Source organism: Macrobrachium rosenbergii, chromosome 30 (genome assembly GCF_040412425.1).
Source record: "Macrobrachium rosenbergii isolate ZJJX-2024 chromosome 30, ASM4041242v1, whole genome shotgun sequence".
NCBI classification, from domain to species: domain Eukaryota; kingdom Metazoa; phylum Arthropoda; class Malacostraca; order Decapoda; family Palaemonidae; genus Macrobrachium; species Macrobrachium rosenbergii.
In genome coordinates, this window is record NC_089770.1 from 9,634,225 (window position 1) to 9,661,834 (window position 27,610).

General features: G+C 36.6%; 1 protein-coding gene across 3 annotated transcripts in view; it reads left to right on the top strand.

The window, feature by feature from the left end:
• Positions 1–26,758, top strand: part of LOC136855002 (dual specificity mitogen-activated protein kinase kinase 7-like) — a 54,558-nt gene extending 27,800 nt beyond the window's left edge. Inside the window, exons 10-11 of one of the 3 annotated variants that reach the window (XM_067131708.1) lie at positions 21,633–21,833; positions 23,364–26,758. In XM_067131708.1, coding sequence (XP_066987809.1) covers positions 21,633–21,833; positions 23,364–23,451 — 289 coding nt within the window. In that variant the 3' untranslated portion in view covers positions 23,452–26,758. The remainder of the gene's footprint in view (positions 1–21,632; positions 21,834–23,363) is intronic. The other 2 variants (XM_067131707.1, XM_067131709.1) reach the window with 2 other exon arrangements.
• The last annotated feature ends 852 nt before the right edge of the window (positions 26,759–27,610 follow it).

A 27,610-nucleotide genomic window follows, 5' to 3' on the forward strand; every position in this document is an offset into this window, starting at 1 on the left:
GTGCTAAAGGAAGGATATTCTATCCCCTTCCTCAAGAGGCCCCCTCTTGCAACAGAACCTTTAGCTTTGACAGCATATTCCAGCAACTTAGAGAAATGCTCGGTTCTGAGTGTGAAGTAGACTCATGCTTTTAAAAGGAGCGATAGAGATCGTGGAAGAAGTCAACTCTCCAGGCTTTTACAACCGTCTTTTCTTGTTCCAAAGGCTCTCAGGCGGCTGGAGACCAGTCCTGGACGTAAGTTCTCTCAACCTTTTCGTGGAGAAAACCAGTTTCTCGATGGAGACGACGCTTAATCCGTCCTCAATTCTCTTCGTCCGGGATTGGATGGTCTCAATAGATCTGCAGGACGCTTACTTTCACATTCGATCCATCCCAAGGCCCAGGAAGTTTCTTTCGCCGTTTTCCAGGAGAAGACTTATCAGTTCAGGACTCTGTGCTTTGGTCTGTCCACAGCCCCTCAAGTATTCACAAGAGTTATGTCCACTGTTGCCAAAGCTCTTCATCTCAGAGGAATAAAGATCTCTCTCTATCTAGACGATTGGCTCCTTCTGCTCCCAGTCTCAGTCTCAGTGCTTGGAGGATTTGAAAGTAACTCGACTTGACTCAGAAGCTAGGACTTCTAATCAATTGGAAGAAGTCTCACCTATCTCCTCACAATCCAGGATCTATTTAGGAGTGAGACTGAAACAGTTCCTTTCTGGCTTTTCCGTCAGATCAAAGAATCTCGGACTGTCTCGCAAAAGTCCAGAACTTTCTGGATATGGATACCTGTTCCGCAAAGGCTTGGATGAGCCTCCTGGGAACTCTGGCGCCAATAGAAAAGTTTGTCTCCTGGGGAGACTTCACATGAGGCCCCTTCAATTCTACCTCAGGGAGCAATGGAACAGGAAAACGCTTCCAGACTCCTTCTCCTTTCCAATCTCGGACCGTATCAAGGAGGATCTAAGGTGGTGGTTAGATCAAGAAAATTAGAGAAAGGTCTCTCTCTTTTCCGTCAACCCGAACTACGAACTGTTTGCAGACTGTCAGAAGTAGGATGGGGAGCGACGTTGGGGTAAAAGAAATTTCAGGTTTGTGGAATGCGACAGAAAAAGAATGGCACATCAACAAGAAGGAGTTGAAAGCAATCCACCTGAGTCTCGTACACTTCCTACCTTCGTACAGGGACAAACAGTTCTGGTTCATTCAGACAGCACCACAGCGTTGTCTTATATAAAGAAACAGGGGGCACTCATTCTTACTCCCTCAGCGAGGTAGCAAGAGACCTCCTTTTTGTGGGCAGAAAAGCACAAGATTCTGCTCCTAACGAGATTCATTCAGGAGCCCTCAACGTGAGAGCGGACTCCTTGAGCAGGAAGCACCAGGTTCTGTCCACAGAGTGGATTTTGCACGAAGAAGTGTGCAAGTCGCTGTGGAGACTTTGGGTCAACCTCTGGTAGACCTGTTCGCGACGAACAAGTCGAACAGGCTCCCAATCTTCTGCTCTCCTGTCCCGGACCAAGCAGCCTTCCAGACGGACGCAATGCTACTGAATTGGTCGGGTCTGGACCTTTACGCCTTCCGCGCGCTCAAGATGTTAGGTGCGGTGTTGAGGAAATTTCAGCACCACCCAACACCAGGATGACGTTGATAGCCCCCTTCTGGCCTTCCAGGGATTGGTTCCCAGTTCTCATGGATCTCTTGATCGACTTCCCGAGGAGCCTTCCAAACAGAGTAGATTTACTCAGACAGCCCCACTTCAGGAGATTTCACGAAAACCTGTCAAGTCTGCGGCTAATCATGCTCAGACTATCGAACGCCTTCTCAGAAGAAAGGATTTTTCGAAGAAAGCGGCTCAATCCATCGCTAGAGCCAGAAGACCATCTTCGATCAAGGTCCTGAGTCCAAGTGGAATATGTTTGTTCATGGTGCAAAGATCATGACATTTCCTCTTCCAGAACCTCGGTGACGCAGATTATGGATTTTCTTTTGTTCCTCGGGAATAAGAACCTTTCTGTATCCACACTTAAAGTTTATCGTAGCATGCTGGCTACTGTTTTTCGTCACAGAGGTTTGATATCTCTAATAACCAAGATATAACGGACCTTATTAAATCCTTCGGTACCTCTAAGAGGTCAGATGCTAAAAGTTGTTTCGTGGAATCTTGATGAGTCCTGAAGTGGCTTATGTCTGAGAAATTTGAACCTATGGATTCTGCTTCTTTAAGAGATCTTACGAGGAAAACCTCTTTTTAGTTTTGTTAGCAGCTTAAGAGAATCAGTGAGATCCACGCCTTGGATAAGAGAGTAGGATTCTCTGCTTCAAAAGCAATTTGTTCTTTCAAACTGTTTTTTATGGCCAAGAACAGACCCTCGCACCTCGTGGCCTCGCTCTTTTGAGATTCGAGTCTGTCGGAATTGGTAGGTAAGGAGCAGGAGAGGTTCCTCTGCCCAGTCAGAGCCTTGAAATATTATTTGCGAAGGACTAAAGATATTAGGGTCCTTCAGATTCCTTATGGTGTTCGGTCAGGAACCCTCTTAGACCAATGTCCAAGAATGCCATGTCCTTTTTATTAGAGATCTGATTTCTGAAGCTCACCCAATATTTCAGAGAATGATTTGAAAATGTGTAAAAAGTGAAGGCTCACGAAGTGAGGGCTATCTCTACTTCTCTCGCTTATAAAAGGAACCTCCTTCAAGATATTGTGCAAGCAACCTACTGAGGTGTAAGTCTGTATTTGCTTTGCATTATCTCTCGCAAGTGCAGACAGTGTTTGACGAGTGCAGCACGTTAGGGGCCTTTGTTGTATCTGGCACGGTAATGGGTAAAGGGGTAAAGGAGGATTAACCTACCTTTACTTACTTGTTTTTGGAGTGTGAAGGTTTTTATGGTTGTCTGTGAGGTAAGTGCTGGTTAGTTTTACCCTACAGTTGGTTTTGGTTTTTATGGTTATACTTTTTCTTTGGTGTTGTGACCCCTTTGTAATTCATGATGTTTGTGCTGCGCCCTGAGCAGGGGCATACTTGTGGTATTGTCACGGGCCATGTCCTAGGTGACTGATACCCAGCTTAAGCAATCTCGACCAGGTCATTATACCATGGTTGCTCTGAGGATAGCAGGTTACTGAGGCAGTAACTGTGGAATCAGCTACCTTAGCAGGTGAGGAACTAAGAAATTTTCTACATTAATAACCTTAATGTTTCCAACAACTCTTTTTAGCTGTCATTGCCCCACCTCCTAAAGGTGTCAATCAGTTATATGTAACTAACAGGTAAGTTGTATGTGTTAAAATGACATTTTATTCTAAAATAATGTTTAACACATACTACCTGTTAGTTACATATACGAAAAGCCCACCCTCCTCCCCCACGGGGACAGGTAGGCAAATTATTCTGAAGCATGTTGAATAGTTCCTAGTACCCGACAGAGGGCAGGTAAGGGCGATCACCGATATTTGGACTGGCGCTGCCGCGTTTTGAAATTTTGCCGTGACGTCAAAGACTAAAGCTATATGTAACTAACAGGTAAGTATGTGTTAAACATTATTTTAGAATAAAAATGTCATTTTTAACATGAAGCAATTCCTAAGGGAATTCAGAGATGAGTTATTAGCTGATGGAAGCAAAGATTTCCCTGAAAAAAGTCCCTACTGGTTTTTATAATGATACACATAGTACTTAATTGCTTTGTATGTAAAACAATTTGCATAGAATTTGCATTTTGGGAGAGTTAGATTCCTAGATGTGAATAGTCAAGAGATTTGCCTGTGTCCTTTATTGACACTGCTGTATTTTATATCAGTCTTTGATGTTTAGATGCTATCTAATAAAAAGGAGGAATGGATGTGTAGCTCCCTACTTTTTTCGGTCATTGTTTATGTTAACCTGAAGACTAAGTTAACTGTAACTTAGTTTTTCTCATATACAGTAGCCTCTACCTCCTGATTGGAGTCAAAAGTAATTCCTTTCTTTGGAAAAATATCTGATTATGCTGTTCCTTGTGTGCTAACCGAAAGTTGTGGCATTAATTGTCATGGTCACTGAAAATTTTTTAGTCTAGCATCTACAGATCTGTAATTGGTTGCTGAGTCTGTCTTGATGGCAAGAACTTGAAGTATTGATTTATTTTGACTTGATATTTTGAGTAGAAACCACGAGCAAGCAGAGAAGATTATTGCTGTAGCAGAGGTAATTGATTTTGGATAAGGCTGCTTGCCATGATAATAAGCTTTGATGATAGAGCACAAGAAAATGTGAAAACGAATTAGTGCATTGGGTAAGAATTTATTTTCTCTGACCAGGTAACTTGAAGTGTTAACTGAAGTTTTCAGTTTTGATGCACTAGGAAATGTAACAAGATGGCGTGTTCTGTTCAGTATTTTTTGTAGAAAGATTAAGCAGTTATGAATTCATATTCATAATTGCCTTGAATGGGGTTCCAAAGTATAGATTGCCATGTTGAGACATGGTCTCTTCTGTGCACGTATAATGTTATTGTTCGTAGACTTTTATCCCGTAGAGAATGTTATTCAATTACATTTCTTCATTTGTTCAATACAAACTATAGATCATAGTCTTTTGCTGTGCAATGGCTCTCCAGCCACAGAAACTTACTAAATCTTAAAGACAAGAGCTTCAATTCATATGCCTAGACCACACTCCTGCCATCCCTTTAAGCATCATTTTTCCACCATGCAAAGAGCAAGATGTTATACCAAGTACTTGTTGATCTTGAAAAGGCTCTTGAGAGAGTATTGAGAAAAAAAATTATATGGGCAACTGAGAGGTAGAAAGTGCTGGGAGGACTTTAAAAGCTTTTACTTTTGTTACGTCTTCACTAGCAAAGCAAATATTGTGATGAAGAAGAGGGATGCAGAGTGTAAGAACTTTTCTGGTTTTATTTTTCCATGCTGATATTTGTGCTTTGATGATAATGAAGCATGACCTGTCCCTACCCTTGCCACTACAAGTTCTGTGATGTTCAATTTGGATGCATCATTTTCTCCAGGTCCACCCCTTAACCATTCACCTTGTGGGCCACATTCTTCCTCCAGTGATTGTCAGAGAGACTGTACTCTCCATCGTTAACAGTCCTCCTCTACCCAGCAAATACACTTCAGCCAGAGGGAATGTCCTTACTCCCCCCCCTCATCATTGTGTAGTTGCCAAACAACCCCATAATCTCTAGTCAACCTTCTTTTTTTTTTTAAGGTGGTAAGGCCCACTTCCAACAGAAGTCCCCCAAGCAGAGTTGGTAGAAAATACAAGTGTCATCCCTGCTGGGTGTCCTTCCTCCAGTCAGGCCTTTAATCGGATGTTTTGGTTGGCTTAGGAGGATAGCAGGTCCAAGCCTTAGGTTCTTGAGATTTTTGAGGATGGTTATTACCCTCTTCAATATAGGACCAAGAACTAATACCCATCCTGTCACCTTAGATTTTATTTCTTCCAATCCAGAAAAGATGACTCATAAGAGGAGGTGGCTACCAAGTTGAGGGAAGGGGCCATCACGGAAGTTTTAAAAAGATTCTGAGATGGAAAATAGGCAAAATTCATTGCTTGGTGCAACAGAATTGGATATTCTTCTTAAAGCCTTCCTTCCACTTGTAGCCAGTATCATGGTCTATATAAAACTGCTTTCTTGATTTCAAAGATTACAGGGCAGCTCTCTCCAAGGCTTTCCATTAGCATGGCATGAACTTAGGTAATGACAAGAACATCTCAGCTTTGGTTCATCACTACTCAGGTAGTCTCTAAGACAATGTTATGAATTAGCTTTGCTGAAATCTCCCCAGACCTTGTTAGTCTCTAGCGAATGCTTCCTTAAAATTGGGTTTTTGCTGACCCTTTCCTCCTCTAAGCGTGTCAGTCAGCTTCCTAACATGTTGGGGAAAGTTACTCATTCTAACCATAGACCTTTAGGTTTTCATTTGCTGTAGATTTCATAGTCAAGACTCAGTCTTCAAAGTAGTTTGATTCAACTGTAGATCTCCTCTATCATTACCATACTTTCATTGTCCTACAAGGATAGCCTCCTTTGGATAAACAGAGCTATCAGAGCCTACCTTCAGTGAACCCAGGACTTCAGGCTTTTTCCTTCTCACCTCTCCCTTCATACCAGCTGCAGGAAGATTGCAGTCGGAAAGAATGCTCTTTCAATTTGTTTTGTCAGTTGCTCTTCTATGTTTACCTGGATGTTTTACGGGAAGGTCTCTCCCAGCTCAAGTTAGGCTCATAAGCATGATGCTCCTTCATCCTCGTTGGCTGTTCAAGTTCATCTGGAGTTCTCAGAACACTTAAGATTTTATCTGCATGATTGATGTGACATGCAGTGGGATGTGTTTATCAGTTAGGAGGGATGTGAGCAATTCATCCTCATTATCCTCTTGGTCATCATTCCTTTATGGCATGGTTCCATGCCTCATGTGATTGATGTCTTGTACAAGTAGTCCCTGGTTATCGGTGATCTGGTTTTATGGGACATGTCTAGTGCCGATAATTGGGAATTGGTGCCAATACATACCTAAGAGAAGCCCTAATCTCTGGTTCGCCGATTTTTGGTTATTGACGGTTTTCGCTTATCGTCACGCCGTCGGAACAGATCCCCCGCCAATAACTGGGGACTGCCAATATTTGGATTTCAGGACTACTATATGCAGCCCTTTGTATTGCAGAAACTCCAGTTTTCCCTTTGATGATACAGCATTTGTTCCACAGTACTGGTACCCAGAAGTTTACCTTTCTTTTTGTCCTCCCCCTTGAATTATAATTCAGCTGTACTTAATGGGTTTGTAATGAACAAAGTTAAAAAAAAATCATTCAGATCCATTAAACATAACATGTGTACCCTCCTCTCTTCCTTTCACTCTTTAAGTTTGAGGTAGGCACAGAAAAACGTCACCTTGCTCTTTGCAGAGCATGGTGTGGCCATATGGCGGGGGTCTTTCAAGATTTAGAAGTTTCAACAGCTGTAGAGAAGTTACATGGAATAAGGTTGTTTATCTTGAATGAGTTTGTGTGAAAAACTTTTGTTTAAAAAAAAATTCATATTGAATAAAGTAAATTGAAGCAGTGAAATCTGTATTTGATCAGCAAAAATGCTAAATGAAAATTTAAGTTTGTGAAAGTTCAATAAAAAGAAAGCAGTGTGAAAATTTAATAAAAGAAAGCAGCATGAAGTTTTGATTTTTCAGAACCAGAATTTTCCCAGTTCTTAAACAACAACGGTATCTGTAAGAAAGGAATATATTAGGGTCTCATTTATGTGAAATTGGTCAGAAAAATAAATGATTACCATCAAATCTAAAGGAAAAATATAATTTGTACAGATTATTAAAGTGCAGCATCAGTAAATCATGAGATGACAGTACAGCATGTCTTGTAGGCAAAATTATGATGAAATTTCTTATGAGTGATTACAGATGTTATACCATACACCTGATTTTACAGTTTGTGCTTTATTTATGAGGAGAGAAAACAGCCAAATTTTAGATTGCCAGTGTGATGAGTAACTCCAAAGTCTCACAAAATTCTTGATTGGTTTCAAAAGGTACATTCTGTTTAGCCTTCCTAAGAGAGTTCCAGTGAAATTGACCCTTTCATAAACTGAATTGTTTCTCATCAGGAATTTTTTCAACTTGCTGTGTACAGGGTCATTACTGTATCTTAAAAGTGTGTTGTACAGTATTTACATTTAACTAAAACAGGATTGTCTTCAAGTTTTGTAAGGAATCAATCATTTTACTGATTTGTACATCTCTGTCCTTACACAAACAGAACTTGTGGTGGGGGGTGCCTGTAAAGATTTACATTGATGTAAAGAATCTCTCTCTCTCTCTCTCTCTCTCTCTCTCTCTCTCTCTCTCTCTCTCTCTCTCTCTCTCTCTCTCTCATTGGGTTCACCTAGGTACGGGGTGTACATAATGTCTCCCCTCATTTTTATATGCAATTGTTATTTATGGTAACATTTAACTTCAGACAAAAAGAAAAACTTGAAAAAGACCTTTGAGTTACTCAACACAGCACCAGTAATGCTGTAAAAGATGCATAATTTTTTTTGTTAGTGAACAAAACCTACCTCTTTGAGTTTGCAACACCCTTTGCACTACATAGCTGTTTTTTTCAATTGCCCTGGTTTTTCCAAGCCACAGTTGAACAGTACATTGCTCAATACTGAGAGTTATGATGTTTTACTCTGAAATGATGGTTGGAACACATTTTATTGTTTAAAGACATATTTGTAAGACAACTCAGTTGTTTATGTTGACTTTCATTATCGTGAAGGATATTTTTGTTCTCAGGATTTATTCATATCGAGCAAGGTAGTTGTAGTTTATGTCATTACAGTATGAAAGACCTTTGCAGAATTATTAAGAGTATTATGAAACCTTAGTTTTTTCTGTATACTGTATTTGTTTAAAGCATGCCCTTTTTTATTTCCCATGGTTGTGATAGATACATATGGTTTGCCAAGTATTTTACAGTGTTTTATTATAAAAATTACTGTTACTCTTATTGTTTTATCAGATGTTCTTTTGATGTTTTAATTAGTGTTTTTACTTTGTGTTTTTGTTATATAGAAAGAGAATCTTGTACCCTATCATATTGTAAGGTGTCACTTTTCAAAAATCTCTGAAGATTAACTCTTCAGTTCTATTTTTTTATGCATAACCTTTTTTGTGAATTAACGTTTAGCAGTAGCAGTAAATCAAATCGCTATACTGCTAAAGAACTGCTAATGTCAGGGTGATGGCCAGGTTTAACAGTTCATACAACCAGTGTCGTGGCCTTGGATTTGTCATTACCAAGAAATCAGGCATGGTAGTAATCAGTTAAGGGTCGTGATCCAAGATGAACATGTTAAAGTAGGTTACAGCTATGTCATTAATGTGCCATGTTAAGTAAGCATCCTCTTGATGTGGCAGTTTTACATGAATGGCATATAATGTGTGTGTAACACTGTCGTTGGTAAAAGTAGGTGTTTTTGTTCATTCATAATCATTCTTTTTCTCTCTGGTGTTTACTCTACTTACATATAGATACCTTTCATATTTTTAGGTAACACTGATTAATAATGACAAACATTTTACGAGTGCAGTTCATTCAGTGATGAGGAAACATGTTTCTAGTATTTTGCCTCTTCAGAAGAAAAGTCTGTCTTACTAGTTAGGTAGTTTTTGTTTGGGTCTCAGCTTTTTGAAGATTTTGTGAAAATCAGTTAAGTCTGACGAAACAAAAACGGTTATTGTTAGAACTAGGGTAAGGATGTTGTTTATGAAGGTGTTAAACATTCATATTCAATCTGAAAAGGTAGAGACAGGTAACCAACTTTTCTTTAAAATATACAAACTGAGTATTTATTGGAAATAATAAGAGCTTGAAAGATAGGTTAATGAAATATTCTAGTATTCTGTTTGTATGTCATTGGAGCATTCCAGTCACGTGGTGCCCTGGTTAAAAGAGCTGTTATATTTTCCCAGACTACTGCTCTGGGAAAGTGCATTAAGGCCAAGTCGTGAGCATTAGTTAAGGATGGAGTACCTTGTACCTTTATGGTAATGTCTGTGGTATTGGGTAATGATGTAAGGAACCTTATTTGCAGTTTTCTTGAGTTCTTTCTCTCACCATATTGTTTATGACTTTCCACAGACAACATTGTTTGATAACAGTCTACCCCCTGTTGGCCAATTAATTGGGGAATGCAGTTATTTTTTTATATGCATAGGATTTGTTCTTGTTTTAGACAGGAAACTTGCCACATGATATTCATCGCTTCTTGCTGTTCTCTTATCAAGAGATTTTTTTAAAGTTTTGCAAAGAAACTTTAATTTTATTATTTTTCCAAGGTATTTCTTTTGTGAAGCAGGAAGTGTTTAGAAATTTTAGCTGCTTTTTTTTATTATTAGCTCACTAGGTGGAACCTTCCATTTGATGATGATTTGTTAAGTGTAGAATGAAAGCCATGAATTTATTAACCATTTTATTAGTGCTTCAAAGACATGTATTGGAGCTGTAGTGATGAAGGTTTGATCGTAGATATAATTCCTTGTAAGGCCTATTTCGCTTGAAGATTGTCCTTTTGTAATTTCTGTTGCCTTGTGTAAAACAACATTCTCATCTATGTATGGTTTTAGTAAGTTGGGCCTGTAGAGAGGAAACCTACATAAATGCTGAAGAACTTGATCATCAACTATTTATGATTTTGGTAACTGATCAAGTAGGGAAGCCTCCAGATGTGAGATATTTGAAATAGAGATTCAGCAGAAAGCTGAACGAGGAAGGCTGGCAGGTAGCCTCTGCTGCAGTATTATTCACAGATAGTTGTAATTTTGTTTAGCTGTCACTGTTATAGCCATAACAGTGCCGGATAGCTTTTCAACATTCTTCTTTTCAATCATGCAACAAAGTAAATTTATTGAAATATGAACAGTACATCCACACTTTCCTTTATTTATTTTTTTCAGAATCTTCTGAAAATGTTAGAACTTAATGAAAACCAGTTGTAATTTAAGAATTTGATAAAACTTAAGGGTTACCTTGTGATTGTTAATTGGGTTGCACACACTATAATGATGCCATGTGACTAGGTGTAAAGATGAAAAGAATCCCTGCTTTTTTCCTCTGTTGTATTTAGAATTTTATTTTTATTTTTACTGTTTATCACTTCTATGATGTCCAGTTACCTTGGAAGTTCAGTTCAGTTCTCCGAAATATTCAACACATTTTTGGAGAACTGTTTGACCTTTGTGCAGTACTTTTATTTTTAACGGTAAAACCATTCTCACTTTGTTTTCTCTTGTGCATTATTTTATTCCTTGGCATACCATTATATGTACCTGTTGGTATTTTGTTTTATTTGGAGAAAGTAGCTTGTTAATTAGAAAATTGGAATTTATTTTGAACACTGTATAATCTTACAAAATTCATTTAGGTTTTGTACTGTAAATTACTGTATTGTAATTTCTTTTTAAAACTGAATTTAAGGGGGAAAGTTATTACTATATCTTTGTTTGTTTAAACAGAATATTTTATTTTCATTTGATTTCTTTTTGTTACATAGTGCATATAGGGTAAGTTGTTACAAGGCTTACTATGGTACGGTGTATTTTATTGCTAGGCTTTTTATAAAAGAAATGAAATTGTACATCGAGTAGTTAAAATTTTTTATGGGGAGAGAGATAAGTTGCACATTTTGTTCTTTTCTACCAAGGTAATTTTTAATTTTTTTTTGTTCCTTGAAGCAAATTCAGTGAAGCTCTGTTAATCCCAGCATAAACTATTTAAGAATAGAGTTTATGTAGTTTTCTAGGTGTACCAGATTGGTTAAAAAGAGAGAGATACACCTACTGAGTGCATTGTATATTAATATGATCAGTGGCTTAGGATGTTAAGGTAATTTCCAAGTAGGTGTCATGATGTAGGTTGAGGTACTTAAGTAGTCAGAAGGCTTGGCATAATAGCACAATAATTATAAACCATTGCTTTACATATGCCCTTAATTTTCACTGATGTGGCCAAACCTATTACAGGGTTATAACTGTGTTTTGTCACTTGAAACATGGTAGTGAGCATGCCCTCATTAGGGCGAGTTTCCTTCCACTCAACTGCCTTTGCCATCTCTGTTTTGAGGACATTGTTTCATTCAGCTGTGAATCACTGTATTGCATTTTTCTTCACTCTATTAATTTCTCTTGTGGTGGTTCTTGTTATATTGAGAGTGAATAAGCCTATTACACTGTGTTTGAGATTTATTTCCACATCATGACTGCATTTTAATTAAGTCCAAAGTGGTATGTTTTCTTTTAGAGTCAAACCTCTTAAAACCAACATTCTGTGGTCCGGGAACTCCCATGGTTCAGTTCGATTTTGAATCAGTTGCCATAGTTCGTGGGTGGCCACGAGGGCAGTGCCACATATTGTTTACAACTTTTCTCAGAATCTGCAGATTATCATCGGTGACTTTCATCTCTTAAATTTACTATCTTTATAATTATCACCATTATTTTGTGCATTTTTGTTTTGATTGTAGAGGGTAATGAGATGACAAAAATAAAGAATGAATTTTGGTGATCACTCGGTGCATTTGAATGTCGCCGTCCAAAAAAAATAAACAAAGCACACTGCCATATATTGAGGAGAATGAGCACCAAACATTTGCTAACTAAAGGGGAAGGATAGAAAACCTTTTCTAGCATAGATAAAGATTTATGTTTGCACTTCTTGGCTCTTAGCATCATCTGATCTCATGGGCAGCATATCGAATTGGTAAATACACAGCTATATAAAAGATATGATCAAGACCATATCACCTACACACACTGCTGCTGTAGCAGCCGCCGACAGCAGCAGTGTGTGTAGGTGATACAGTCGTGATCATATCTTATATGTAGCTGTATATTTACCCATGAGATCAGATGATGCTAGAGGTAAGAAGCGCAAGCATAAATCTGTGTTTATGCTAGAAAAGGTTTAATATCCTTCCCCTTTTGTAAGCGAATGTTTAATGCTCATTTTCCTCAATAAATGGCAGTGTGCTTTGTTTACTTTTTTAACGGCAACATTCAAATGCACTGAGTGAAAGCCAAAATTCATTCTTTATTTTTGTCATCTCATTACCCTCTACAATTGAAATAAAAGCCGAAGAAACTAATAGCGATAATTATGAAGATAGTAAATTTAGGAGATGAAAGTCACCGATAATATTCTGCAGGTTCTGAGAAGAGGTAAGTAGTTGACTTATGGTTAGGCTAACTTGGGAATATAGGCTAAATGTGTTATATAAAGTACACTATTTTAAAGAAAATTATACATTATGAAGACAGAGTCCAAAGATATAAAATATGTCAGTTATAAGACAATAAATTGAAAATATATGAGTAATAAAATGATTTAGGGCTGTATTCTATATTCCGGGATTTTCTGTGGTCTGGATGTAGCCTGGTCCCAAGTTTCCCGGATTTAAGAGGTTGGATTGTATTACCTTTGCATATTAATTTTGCCAGTATATTTTGTTCTTATTTCACAAAATTCAATTCATAAATTTTATCTAAGCAGTAATCATTTTTATCTTTTGCCACAATCCCATCACTATTCTATGCTCACATTTGTGGGCATAGATTTATTCACACATGCTTTTGTTTAGCAGACAGGAAGTCAGTAGTAGAATGGGTTATTTACTCAAAATTCCTCCAATTTGTGTACAGTAATAACCCAGAAAGGTTCAAGGCTGTGAACAGCATTTTGAGGTCAGTGTTGTAAAAGGAGCCACTCTCAAGAAAATATGAAACAACGCACTAGGGATTTGCAGCCATCCATATGAAGTCCTGATGGCAGCCAATTATCAACCTCAGCTCAGTGAATGAGTTCATGCAGGTAACCCTTTTTACAAATGGAAACAGTGCCTCTTGTTTGTCATTCTATCAGGAAGTAGGACATCTGGAATCCATGGCCCCCAAAGAAACATATTGCCACATTTCCAGAGTATCCATCATTGTTTGGGCTGATAAGGTATTTGGTTTAGTGTCCTCCGTTTTGTTCTTCACCTGGACCTTGGCATCTGGCCTTTTTGTATAAAGTTTGCGAACATGGAGGACTTCACATCAACTGAGAGTTGTCAGTTGTGCCATTAGCAAGAGCTATATATTCCAGTATGGACAGCCATACTAGAAAGCTGTAGTTCAGCTAAACTGCAGTTGATGCATATTTCAGTGATGATTGGGTTCTAATTGAAACTTTTTTTTTTTTTTTAAGATAATTACTTACTCCATTCAGACCCATCACTTATGAGTTCCTTTCTTCCAGCACTGCTGATAGTGCCTCTTTATTTCCAGACAAGATAGAAAGTGAGGAAGGTGACATGTACTTGAGGCTGTAGGTGTCACATGTGTCATTCTGCTACTGATCTGGGGTCACAATAAAAATGAAAGTGTTTTGTACCTGCATGGGATAATAATGCTTTCTTGGGAGAAAATTAAGCAAAGGGATCCCTTTGTTTCTCTTAAATAAACCAAGATAGCAGCCTTGTTCATAACATCAGATGACTGCAAAGGGTTTTATTGTGGACTTCAGGCTTGCAAGAAAGGTTGATAGCAAGAAAAATTTCAGTTGTTCCCTCTGGACCTACAGCTTTTTTACCATGAATCACCTTCACTGACATTTAAGGTGCTGTTGTAGAAATCCAGTGTTGGATGAAAACTGAATCTGCTTGTCAGATGAATTTTATCAGACCTGTAAATACCTCGTGTTTCAATAGTAACTCAGCTATGTGAAGAAATTGCCTGGTTTTATTTGACAGTCAAGATGTTTAAAAGTTGAGACCAGTGTGGCTATTAAGGATTCAAAGTATTCAAAGTTTAAACTATTTCACATACTCAGATCATTAAAAGAAGTGTCCTTGTGTCATGCTGACAGTGAGTGGAAGGACTCCTTTTCCTCCTCCTCAGTAAGGTGCTCCCACTTGTTTCAAGTAGCAAGGAAGATGGTTTAATCTGTAATCTGCTCTATCTTACCAAGCTTACCAAAGTTGAAAAGCAATGGTTTGTGGCTAGTGAATATAGAAATTTTCATATTTATTTGGTTAAATTATCATACCCCCATTTCGGAGTTTTTGAGCAATGACTATTCACAAAAAAAAATTATATATAATAACCAGTGTAGTGTTTATCCAGGATTCACATCCAACATAAAAATTAATTATATTTGACAAATAAACTTCAACATTTAGGAGATGTAACATTTCTTGGCCAGTAATTACTGCAAAAAGTAGGAGTTTTGCTTTTTGGTACCAATGGTATGGTATAGTGTTTCAACACTTAATACACTTTGTAAATAATGATTTTGAATGATAAACTTTTGGAAGATCAAAGGTCATTGATGCCATCACCCCTACCAAGAACAGTCCCACTCCCCTTTTATCAAATGTCTTTTATGTAAATTTGTCACTGTAAAATTCAACATTAGTTTAAGTCTCATTATTAGTATGGTAGTGATTAGCGTGACTAGTTACACTTACCATGGTAGTTACCACTTGCAAGTTCAATTAGAATTTATCGTCCCCGATAGCTAGATGTTATAAAGATGTACTTACTTCCCCGCCGTAGGTATAGAAATGCTTAACACAAAAATTTTTACCCCACCCCCTACACTCGTTAGTATTGTGTGCAGCAGCCGGTGATCCTTTATTTTTTTTGCTATTACACCCAGCTTATTTTAGAACCTAGATTAACTGTGTCTAAATACCCTCTCTTTTACCATACTAAAAATAGTCAGTTTACTTGTATTTTAAGACAATTGCCTATAGATGAATAAAGACATTAGCTATAATTGCATTTTCTTAGAATGTGAATATTTGTGCTATGCAAAAAAAAGGATATCTTACAGTGTGGTATTTATTAATGAAAAGTTGTTTTGGTAAAGCAGAAGTGTCCCTACTGCAGGGAGTGTGTGTTGATGTTTTGCTGTCTCCACCCCTGGACAACATTCACTTATGCATACTCACCTTCCAACCTAATGGTTGAGTATTTAAAATACAGTTTTGCCAGTGCTTCTTAGCTTCTGATTATCAGTACAGTCTCGTCTTTGTTGTTTTCAAAACCTGTTTACTCTTCCTGATTGCTGTATGTCTCTAAAGGAAACCACATCCCCTATAAAGCTGGGTGTCTATGCAAGACAACTAAACAAGCACTATATTATCCACTGAGCCTTTAATCTTCAAACCTATTTTTAATCACAACTAATTTTTCGTCCTCACCTATTACCTACTGTTATTCTACCTTAGCAACTCTCTCCCTTAACTTTTACCAGCTCTCTCCTTCCTACTTGTATTACCAGTGTTCCTCTTTGCCTATTACCAGTTGTTCCTCTTCCTCACTTACTATTACCTCTAACCATCTGTCTGTCTTTACCTATTATCAGCGTTCCTTCTTATCAATTACTAACTGTTCCTTCTCCTCTCTTACTCTTGCTCTCCTCCTCCTCCTCCTCATATTTTGTCCTCATTACACTCAACTTTTTTGTGTAAGCATTTCTTAATCTTTACCACCTCTTTTTGTATACACTGTAATTTGTAATTATTTGATGATTACATTTGCTATTTTTTTACATTTTCCAAAAGGATTATGACTTTAAGCTCATTACAAGCAATTGCACATGTAGATTATGCTAACGCTATTTGAATCCTCCATCACAGCTCATTCTTGCCTTGTGCTACTTCCACTTTTTGGTTGCAACAAAGGTTGCACTTTCATAGTCAGTTTTAAGCTAGTGAAGGTATAATGTCTGGTACATTTTGAAATATTGATATTTAGTTACATTTGTTGGTATATTTTGAAATACTAATACTTAGATTTGCAATTTTTGGTATGTTTTTAAATATTTATTGCAAGAACTGTATTTGTTTCATCGCAAACCCATCAGTCATATGTAAGCCCACATTCATGGTCTTTGAATGTCTTAAGATTCAACAGTCTTTTGTCCAGCAGACATCACTGACTTCCTTGTCTTTTCACAAGTTTGCAGTGCAGTTAACAATTCCATTTTGAGTTTTCCAGCTTTTTTTTTTTTTTTTTCAGGATAGACATTTTCAGTCATGTTTTTAAACTATCTCACTACTTAGTGCTTAATTCATTATTCTTTTTTTGCTTTCCTTTCAATATAGTAAGTGATGATTAAAGTGTGATTTTGACACCTTTAAAGTACTATTCAATTGCCAGTGTGTACCTTTGAGTGGTTGGCCTAGTCATACAGGTAACTTCAAATAGTTACATAATTATTCATACATCCGTAGAATTGTGCTTTTCAAAAGGGTTGGGTTTTTTCTGTAGAAGGTAGGTTTTCATTTGCAACACCTTAACTTCACTAAGTTAAAAAAAAAAAAAAACTAGTAATTTAAGGTGTGTAGTTTTGCAATGTACTACTACTACTACTACTATGTGCTGTGTACTGCTCAGCACTATGTACTTTTGTATTTTTCTTGGCACAACTTTCCTTGGATCAACAATCTTTGTCATCACTAGATATACTGTTGTATTTTACTTTGTGTTGGTTTAAGGAAATGTATGAACTACACTTGTTTACTACTTGTGTTCACTAGCAGAGCATATATTTTAAGCTGATTTAATGATATAACTAATCCCCTTTTATTATCATGAATACCTTGTTTATTAATAATTTTTCATTACATTGTAGATGCCAGTGGGCCTTTTCCATTTTGTAATTTTTGTGGGATGGATCGCTTGGATTCTCTAGCCACCCATTTTTGGTTTTGAAGATAACAGTAGCATGGCAGCTCATAATTGATGCTGGCCTGATTAAGAAGTGTCTGCATTAAAATTCCTTCAGGATAGAGGTATTTAGGTAAGTGCTATAATCCACCAGGAAGTTTGTCTTCATGGTACATCTGGAACTCAGAGATGCATACTTTCATATATCAGTTCATATGTCTGAAGAAATGCCTATGTCTAGCTTGGTTGGGGAAGATATTTCAGGTGTTGAGCCCCATGATTTGGCCGAGCAACAACTCCACAAGCCCTTAACCCAGACTTGAGCAGCATTAGCAGCATGAACACATAAGACCAGCATAAGATTTTGGAGGTGCCTAGATGGCTGACCTGTTATGGTGGAAATGCTAGCAAAATTGTGATGGCACTTGTTCATGTTATGCCATGGTTTTTCAACATCCTTGTACTCCTAGTCAACAAAGAAGTTACACTCAGTGCCTTCAACTAGAGTAATGTGTCTTGGCATGAACATTTCCATCATTGGCTTGCCTGATAGCAGACAGAATTAGGATGTTTTTTCTTGATCTGAGAGTTTCCATGTTTTCCAGATCTTGTGGCCAAGTTAAGTCAGTCTGTGATTGTGTATTTTGTGTCGCTAGAGATTCTGGTTCCCTACAGCTACAGCAGCTCCTAGTTGCTTCCTGTAGTGGAAGCTTGCAGGTAACTGGTTAGTGACCCTCATAGCCCCAGACAATACAGTGAAAAATAATCTGGTGTGGCAAAACCCCGTTCACAGGCTTTAGAAATTACATTGTTCCTCACTCCCAAACGATACTACTACTGGCCATGTGATGTGTCAAGCCATTGATTTGGAGCACATCTGGACTGTCAGATAGCAGGAGTTTGGGTTTTTCTGGTTAGGGTGCAGCACATGAACATCCAGTTGAAAACTTTTTTTAATAGTTTTCTGTCTGCTAGACAAGACTGTAGAATGTGGGGCCATTCTGAGACTGAATGTGGGCATATATATGATTGATGTGTGTATGAAAATTAAAGTTTTTCTGCTATAAAAACTTATTTATTAAGGTACTGCCTAATTTTTCTCTAATTACATATACAGTAAATGCTTGATTGTCTGTACACAACAGTATACCAAAGGTAACAGTTTCTGTTGGCAGCCCATAAATGTCTTAAATTTTTCTTCCAAAGATCAAGAGAAAAGGGAATAACATTTTGAGGCAGTTCCCTTTGTTTAATCCCAGTATGAAACAGATGCAAGGTGACAGGCTATCGGATAGTTTGTCTCCTGAAAAAGATTTCAACTAAGAATTTATTTTTTGGCTGTATAGCTTGTGTGTAATGGAATCACTTGTATGGAAATTATCTAGGTTTGTTGGAAAGAAATAGAATGAGTGGTACATCATTCTAAACATACAGCCCTGTCAGTTTGCAGACTTTAATCTTTTTGTGAGTCGGCAAAATAGTAGTGAATCCTAAGTGCATTCGGTAATAAAGAAGTAGGGTGTGATAGAAGCAGCTTGGAGCCAACACAGTCAAAGTACATGAATTTAAGTCATTTGCCTTTACAGCATGTTTCTCCACTACTTCCATATAGGCCTATCTGAAAGACATACTGCAGTCTTTGATAGTGGTAGATGAAAATAAATTCAATTTATGGTTTTTTCCAATTAAAGGACAAGCAGCTTTTTCCCCCATCACACTGCTTGTCCCAAATATTAGCTTTTTTTTTTCATAAATTATTGTATTTTAAGTATATGAATAATATCAGTAAATCAAGATATCGGTAAATAAATTATCCATAAGAGCTGTGAAATATAATGCCAGGAAGGACCTTCTGTTTGTACTTCAAAACGTGGTCAGCTCCTTGGAGAGTTGGCAGGAGATTGAGCCTCAATTGCAGAGTTATCTTGTTCCAAGTTATTACTGAAATCATTCAGGATAATATTTTTTTATTTTATTTGCAATACTCTACTGGGAAATAATGGAACAAAAGTAGAACCTCAATTGAAATATCTCCCCTAAGACAAAAGGCACCTAAGAGCATAGATATTGTTACTCATAATACTCCAATCAAGACGAAACATTAAAAGGAGCAGATGTTTTTGTGGTTAACCTTGTAGGTTAGAAAGAATAAGTTCATTATTATTATTATTAGCCAAGCTGCAATCTTATTTGGAAATTCAGGATGGTGCAAACCTAGAAAAGAGCTTATGGTATCTATTTTGCAGACAGTATTATTGAAAGTGTCAGTCATGTATATGAAAAGAACATTTATGTACTGCCACAATTTTTGTTAATTGTCAGAAAACTATTACTTGCATCAAAGTAAATCGAGTGAATATTTTCAAGGGCCATGGCTAAATTGTTCTTAGATAATTGAGTGCTTTCAGTATATGTTTATAGAAGGCCTTTTTCAGTTTTCAGGAACCTTGTTAATTCCGTTAGCCTGCCTGACCCAGCAACAGATATTTTTTTGTGAACATGTGTAGCTGTGTGTGAAGTACTGTGTATCCTGATATTTAGTGACCTTAGTATGGAAGATATTTTAACCAGAAAACATCTTAGTTAACTGAAATTCCAGTATAGATTGTGTTTCTTGAGATGCCATACTTTTATTACTAAGTAATGAAGTTTTTCCTGTACAGTATATATGTAGGTCTGACTTTTATTTTAGTTGGGGCTGCCGTTGTTTTGTTCCTTGTCATGTATGTTACTGGATATTGCGGCAGGCTGTATCCTTACATCCAGCAAGTTATATATATTGAATGTTAGTAAAAAAAAAAAAAAAGTGTCAGTTGCTTCCAAAATACACAGTAGAACTTTTCCTTCTCTTCAACTGCAAAGAAGGTTGGTTAGTTTGAGTTTGGTCTTTGTATAGGTATATACAGTAATATTTTGACAATACTGGTTTTCTTTTTTAATTTTTAGACACATATTCTATAGTTAGGTAGCCTAAGTTTGTTTGTGAATGGGATAGAATTTCATTGAATGTTAAATGTGCACATAAATATGAAAATAAGAATCCTGTTTTGCTTTGTCTGTCTCCCCATGTTTTGAGATGTATGTAAAATGTATATAAATGTTCATTACTGGTACATAATAGTTTAGCGTAAGTTGCATATTATGCATTGGATAGATTAGTCATGTACTAAACTTGTTTTTAAATTAGTTTGTCCTTGCATGATATGGTATGCATTTATCATTTTTGTTTTATAATTATGTAATTGTTTTTGCAATTTATTGTATATCTTTGGCATGTAAAATTGTTTTATTTTGTATTTTCTTTGATGCTTTTTGATAGTCATGTGTATATATACCATTGCATGTAGATAAAAGGAAAGAAATGGCCTGATTATAAATATAAATCGTGAATTATGTATCAACTAATTTTAAGCTGTTGATTTTTATGTAGCAATCAAATTGCCCATTACAGTATCAAAAGAAATAGTTTTGTATTTCTGTAAACAGGCTATCAGGAGGCCACACTCATAGTATGTGCTCAGATTTTCACTGTTTTTAAATCGACACTAGTCTATGTCATGTTCCTTGTAAAGATGATTGTCATTTTAAAATTTGTTATATTTTGAAATTTTGAGTCAGTTTTCAGTTTTTATAATGGACTTTTATCCGCAAGTCAAATTACCTTACAAGTCGGATGGTCTTTGTCACTATTTTTGAGTGATGCTTTTTCAGAGGAAAAACTATAGCAGTCCATATTTTTTAGATAACTTTTTTTAAATCTTCAAATGTGAAATCCAATTTTGGTAGTTTTTCCTAAATTTTTTTTTTTTTTTTAACTAAAATACAAATTTAGGTTCATAGCTTGGCATTTAACTTTGAAAGCATAGTTGATGATGAATTTACACTTTACTCCCTGATATTTTTTAAATGGATTAGGTAGACAGAATAAGATTGTGCTTGAAATAAATTTTCCAATATAAATTTTAGTATGCTCTGAGGCGTTGCATTTTTAGCAAATGAATACGTAGTTTAAATCCACATATGATGTAGTTTTCATTCTATAGCTTTTATAAGATGAGTGATATACTGTACTTTACCTTCTTCAGGGCAATGTAGTTTGCATTGTGCTATGTAAATTTAATCAAGGTGTATAATAGTTTTATTTCTTAAACGTAAAAAAAAAGGAATTCTTATTCCTACATAACATTCAAGTGTCTTGCATCATTTTTCTGTCATAGTAAGTCATCACTATATTTTCATTAGATGCTCTCCTTTGGTTAAACCCTTATAATTATGCCTACAAGCTTTTCTTATGATTCTGTGAAATATCAGAACACGTAATTTATACCCTGCCATTGTTGTTGTAAGGTAATTTTTCTTGTAATATTAAAGAAATTAGATTTTAAGGGCCAACTCTCCAAATCAAATATGATAATCACTTTCCAACTTTTCTCGCAGCAGTCGCTACCCTCCCACCTACCTGCCCCCCCATGTGTCCCCCCTCGTCTCTCGAAGGATCGTGGAGAGCAGAGCAGCAGCAGCAGCAGCTTCATCATCAGTGACAAACAACAGTCATCTGGGGGCACCTCCAGGAGCATTACCCACCTCTAGTAGCAGTTTACCCCCTCCTCCTGTCAGTCTTACTACCCCACACTACAGGTAAATAACTACCTTGTCCACTGTTCCACATTGTCAGATTGTTCATAAATACTTGCCACTTTAGTATTCAACTATAGGTATTTATAGCTTGTTCTGAGAAAACTACAAAACTGTAGCTTTTATGTAGGTGCATCTTCAATGCAGATTGGTTCATTTAATATTGGTAAGGTAGCCATTGTGCTGCAAAGTTTTCCCTTTGCTTTTTTGAGGTGGTTGGATGGTGATATGTTATTTTTTGGAAGAGGCATTCTATCACAAAGCTAGCACTCATCCACAAAGATACTATGTCAGCCCAAAAGCCTTATAGAAAGTATTAATCTAGGGAGACAACATATTAGAAAATTTTTTTAAAATACAAAGGGGAGAACCCGTCAGGATGTTCTCCACTCTTACTATCAAGATTATCAAGAATTTTCTTAACAACCTGAGAGCAAAATGCAAATTTTGTAAGGATAGGTTTAGGATGACAAGCATCAGGGAGAGCGACATCCTCAGCTGATTGCTTAGCTTCAAAAGCTCGATGAAGCAGTTCAACATGATGCCAGTTTGGCCCACTAGTAATTCCTTCGAGTTTCCTCTATAAGGAATTATTGTAATTTCTCTCGGCTATATAGTAAATTCGATTCACAGCATGAGGAGAGACAGTAAAAATGGTGTAATTTTCATGTGAACAGTTTTGTTTCCATATGTTGAATTTGGTCTGTTTTTCATGGTAAGCTTCAGTATTACGATCCCAATTGGTTCTAGATTTCAGCCAGACCATTTTTCCAATGGTGGCATTGTGAAATATACTGATTAACAAATATGTCCATCTCAGTGTTGCAATGATCAGAAGTGCCTATATACTTGCAGACCTTGGACTTAACAATAGCTGGGACATCTGTGTATATGAAGTCTAATCTATTACCAGAAATATGTATGGGTTTCTCAGTTAGCTGGACAAAATTAGAGGGTACACAGAACTCAGAGTGGCCATGTTGATCTTTGGAATTTGAATTAAACCACTCGCTGTGCTTTGCATTGCAGTCCACAGATGACGAAGGAAGCTTTTGAATCCTGTGACTGAGCCATACTAATCCTCTCCAAGAGACAATCATATATAGAATCATTGATATATTTAAAGTATTCAGCAATTTTTCTTACAGTAATAAGTAGGAGGCCCAGGGTTCAGCTCAGTGTCTCCCAAAAGAAAATATCCTCTTAAGTATAAAATCTTTCACTCACATCATGAGTTATCTTGGAGCCATGATTCCAGACTGCACAAAATGCATATGCCAGTTGGTTGATGTGTATCTGAGACTCTAGGAGTCACTTGTGTAATGCTACCAGTGATTAAATTTTATTGCTAGACAAATATTACAGTATTTGGGGATATTTGAAGATCATGAACATGGCCTTATAGGAGTGATTAGTGTGTGTAAAAGCTAATTTGGTTTTAGATATTAACTTTTTTCAAATAAATTTTGCATTTTTTGCACTCCAATTTCTTGTTGCACTGTATTCTTATTAGTTACTTTTTATGTCTTGAAGGTACTCTCAGGAAGCCTATTACAACAGCCGACCCTACTACACCCCAGAACCACAGCGTCGAATACTCCCCCGACTGGGAAATCCCTGACCCCTGCGAATACACCCTATAGAGGCCCTCAAGGCCTGTGAGCCTCAAACGTTCAACAGCCACAAAAGCTCAGGATGAGAAAGAGCCTCTGGACAAGGCTCTTGAAGCTTGGTGTAGCCGTGCAAGAAACAGCTAGTCATATAAACATAGTGTAGATGGAACACTTCTTTCATTTTCATCTCATGGATTTCTGAGAGTATCTCGTTGCCTGCCCACAGTACCTAGGTAGGTGAGCCAATTGAAAAGCTGAAGTGATTTCTTACATCTGCAGCTCTCAGTTTATGCTATACACTTATATTTTTTTGTACCCTTTTTTTCAAGTACCATACATATGTTCACGAGATGCCAACAGAAGCATTTTTTTTTTTTTTTTTTTTTTTTTCTGGTTGCACACAAAATGCGAGTTCCATTTCTGTCTCATTATCTATACTGTGATACAGCCTTCATTCATTTAGCATGAACCTTGGGGTATGATTAAGAAATCAAATATCAAAGGGGGGGAAGCTGTTGACAGAGTCTTTAGAAGTTTAAATGGATGACGAGTGCACAGAAATTTTTATAATTTTTTTAGTCAGCCATGTATATTCATTGTCTCTTTTTAGCTTATGGAATCTATCCAGTGGGAGTATGATCAGTGGTATAATGAATTTTGTTGCCTTTCTTTTGATCGTTAGAAAAATTTGTATTTTTTTTTAATATATTTAAGATTTGTTTTGCATATCTTGCAAATATACAAAAAATATTTGTCACCATTTAAAGCCTATTAGAGTTTTACCTAACCAGTCTGTCCATGTAACATTTTAGATGATTAAACGAAAGGGAAATTACAGAAAATTTTTCAAATCAGTAGAAGTAAAAGAAAAAAATTTGAGTATCATTATAGAGCTTTGAGGGGAACAGCTGTATTTAAGAATGGTTGCCCTTAAGTCATTTGGCTCTCCACTTAACCTTGTCCATTTGGGTTGACAGTAGCTTCAGTGGACTGTCTTGGGGTTGACAGTAACTCTAGTGGACTGTCTTGATAAAAGTTCCAGATTTTACTGCTCATTTATGCACAAGAAATTGTATATTTCTATTGTTAAACATTTATGTTAATGTCACTGATGTTGAATAGTAACAGGAATACATTATTTATATTAAAAAAAATATAATAGTTCTTGAAATTGAGGTGTCTCAAACAGTCTAGATATGTGTGAAGGTGTCAGACTCCTTAATGAAACTTTGTAGTACATAAGATTGTGTTGTATTTTGCAAAACTGTGTGCCAGCTTAAAAGAACAGTATGGTTTTGAAATGTGAATTGTGCAAAATATTTTCTCATGAAAATGCATTACTGTTGATAAAGAAATAGTGAACTAGAAATCTCTCTGCACTGTTTTAATGTGTGGATTGAGGTTTATACACACCACCCTCTTGCAAACATCCCGTAATAGATTATCAAACGTTAAAATCAAAGACTTCATGACGTCATTTCACAGTTGGGAATCTAGACTGTTTGAAGAACCTGGGTTTTAAACACATTAATGTAAAATTGTTGATCATCTGTTATGTTCATCAATCCATTTTTAGCTTGATTATTCATGTATACCAGAAATTTTAAAGACAATTATTCTTATCTGAGAAGATGTCATCGTTAATTTTTTTCAGTATGAAAGCCAATCTCAGGGGAAACGAAATAAAAAAACAAAAACCAAAAATGGATGCAAGTGCCCTTTGTAGGTGTTCTGTTGATATGAATCTCTTGTTTTTGTTGGTTTGGTGGTCCCAACCATGTTTTTGGCAAGTTCACAATCATCCTCCAAGGCAGGGCTTTAGACTGAATGTCATTTTGCACTTTGTCACCCTGCAGGGGTTTTAGTCATTATTTAAAGATCAGCATTTCACAGTAGACAGTTTAAACAATGGCAAATGATCAAAGAAGCTTGTGGCCTAAAACATACATTTAACAGTCTCTGTTATTTTCACAAAACAATAGTGATTTACGAAACTAACTAACTAATAAATCAAAAGATAAAACCTGCTGTTAGGTCTAGGTTTGCCTTTATATACAAGGATGCAGTAAGCAAGCTAACATGGGAGACATCCTAGAAGGAACCCCACTAATGAATTTAATGCTTGGTTTAATAGGATTTATAACATTTTGTATCATGACACTACAGTGTTATTAAATTTTAACAAAACTGTATCGCCTTAGCCATGTTGTTAGATACTAACGATCAGTGTTGGTGACCAATATGATACTTTTGTTGCTGCTGTACCAGAAATCTTGATTTTTGTAGTTTTTGTCAGAGAGATTGTGTGGGTCCAGATTAGTAGACTAGCATTATATGAGAATTTCATGGCAGTTTGTACTTTTCATTTGCAGTTTTGAAGTATTTTTTGGAAAATAACTGCCATTGCCATTAAGATTTTTCAAGGGAGAGATTGTAAATTGATCAAAAATTTGGTTGGGTTTGAAAAAAATTGACAGCTTTCAGAATGATTTTTTGTCAACTCATTTTTGTGCTCATGGTTGTGTGCATACTTAGTGAAAATACTTAAATTCTGTGACCATGCTGACAGTTTATTATGGAGCTGACAATTTTAAAAATTGGTGAGGTGCAATTTATTAAAAAACTAACAGAATGGTAGGCACAGTGATTTAGTGGTCTTTTGTTGATTTTATTTGCATTTTTAGGATGTTTTTAAATTTTTATATTGTATATTTATGTAGCTAGTACAAAGCTTAAATTTGTATTTTATGTGCGTACAGTTTCAAAATCAGATTCCAGTTTGAGTCTTGGATGTGGAGATTCATGCATTAGCTTGAATTCTGGTTATTCACTTAGTGTCAATATGATTCAGAGATCAGGCAGTATGGCAACAAAAAACCCCTATTTGGAGGAATTCACAGCCCATTATTTACAAAAACTTAGCATACCAGTTCTGAACAAAGGATAGTTTTTTCGATGTCCATAAGTTCGTGCTCGTACACATTGTTAGCATTTGACATTGAGGACAAGATTACATACCACTTACATTTGAAATGGAACATATTCTTGGCTAATACTACATACATATTACACATAACTTGAAGAATTTGGAGTAAAGAATTATGAAGGACTAAATATTTTTATATGTGAGAAATATGTACAGTTGCATTGGTTTCATAAGTAGCTTCAAGCTGCTGCTTCTTTTTTTCACCCATCTTAAGTTTTCAGTTTTCTTAAGAGAATTAGAACAAGTGCTCCTTGAAAGTTACTTCCAAATTTTTGGAAAAGAAACCCAGAACACAAAAGTAGCTTGGGTACATGAGAAAAAAGGAAAAAGTGTAAATTTGTTGTGAAGAAATTTGGGCATCACCGCTCAGGTGTTCATGCAACCTTGTTGCCTCAGCAGGGTCAACCAGAATTTGGATGCTTCTCTTGGTGGTTGTTGTGCAAGTCGAACCATCTACTTTAGTTGGTAAAACCAGAACAGGTCTATGGTTTTGCTTGGACTCATTTGGTATCCTATTCAGGCCATCTGAATTCATCCACAACTTCACCTTTTCTGGCAAGGGGAAGTTTCTTAGTCTCACTAACTAGTCTTCCACAAATGGTATGAAAGTAGCCCACAACATTAAATAACCTTATTCTATCCTTAACCTAAAGCTCTGCAGGTGGATACAGTTACAGTTTGTAGTTTCTGGCGTTGGCACCTTGGTTGGATCGCTCCAGACCATTTCGAACAGACATAGTAAATGCAGGCCATGACAGTACGTAATCAGACTATAGGATAGAGTGTTACTTGGGAATCTCCAAGGTTGACATTGCCAACCCTCTTCTTTGTGAGGTGTCCACAATTTGTAGGAAACTTTGTATAGGTTTAAGGCAGACCAGTGTACAGAATAACAGTTTGGAAACTTGGGCTCGTTGTACAGTAATGTTTTTAAATCTAGTGCCGGTCAGTTGAATTGGGATTTTATTTGTAACCTCTTTTTGGATCTTGTAAAATGTTTATTAAAAGTAGTGAACAAGAAATACGAAGCTATTTATTGGTGATGGTAAATATTCTAAAGAGGAAAGTGAGAAAATCGAAGGGAAAGAAGGATGGGAGCAAGGAAATAATACTTATATAACACTTATATTATAGAACACTTCGCATCGCACCAAGCACTAGTCGTAACACATCAGAAAGAG